At 41.6% G+C, this 742-nt stretch overlaps 1 protein-coding gene across 1 annotated transcript; it reads left to right on the forward strand.

Moving 5' to 3' along the window:
* Nucleotides 1-513, forward strand: LOC111025165 (uncharacterized). The gene has a single exon (XM_022303010.2). The coding sequence runs from the start codon at nucleotides 1-3 to the stop codon at nucleotides 511-513; it is 513 nt and encodes a 170-aa protein (XP_022158702.2).
* Nucleotides 514-742: the final 229 nt, after the last annotated feature.

Genomic DNA, 742 nt, shown 5'->3' on the forward strand with positions numbered 1-742 from the left:
ATGCAGACGGCTCAGAGCAGACAGAAGAGTTACGCTGATGTTAGGCGAAAGGCGTTGGAGTTTGGCGTCCACAACCACATTTTTCTTCGTGTGGCACCAGTGAAGGGAGTCATACGTTTTGATAAGAAGGGAAAACTTAGTCTGAGGTATATTGGTCCTTTTGAGATCTTAGAGCGCATTGGCCCAGTCGCTTATAGGTTGGTCTTGACCAAGTCGTTGGATGCAGTGCATAACATGTTCCATGTGTCCATGCTGAGGAAGTATGTCCATGACCCTTCTCACGTCATAGATCCCAAACCACTACAGTTAAATGAAACCTTGTGCAAGAGAGAGGTACTTGTTGAGATCTTAGCAAAAGAGACCAAGGTGCTAAGGAATCAGGCGATTGACTTGTGGAAGTCCTGTAGAGGAATCACCAAGTGGAGGAAGCTACCTGGGAAAGGGAAGACGAGATCAGAGCCTGCTATCCGAAGTTGTTTAATCAATGAACTTTCGAGAAGGAAAGTTTTTTAGGGGGGAATTCTGTAACGCCCCGTGTTACTCAGGTTAGATTAACACCGAGTCTTAAGGGTTCTTTCTTATAAATTATTTTAATTTACTTTTATTGTTCTATTTCATTTTATTTTGAGTCGCTACGGTGTTTGTTGTGAGTTTATTGGCTTTTATGTATGTATTTATTTATTGTTTAACAAAGAGTTTGTTTTCTTTGGCAATTGTCTTGGGTCGTTGGGCCGATTATTTA

The sequence above is a fragment of the Momordica charantia genome, assembly GCF_013281855.1.
Source record: "Momordica charantia cultivar OHB3-1 chromosome 7 unlocalized genomic scaffold, Mcharantia_2.0 BLBB01000007.1, whole genome shotgun sequence".
Lineage (NCBI taxonomy): Eukaryota > Viridiplantae > Streptophyta > Magnoliopsida > Cucurbitales > Cucurbitaceae > Momordica > Momordica charantia.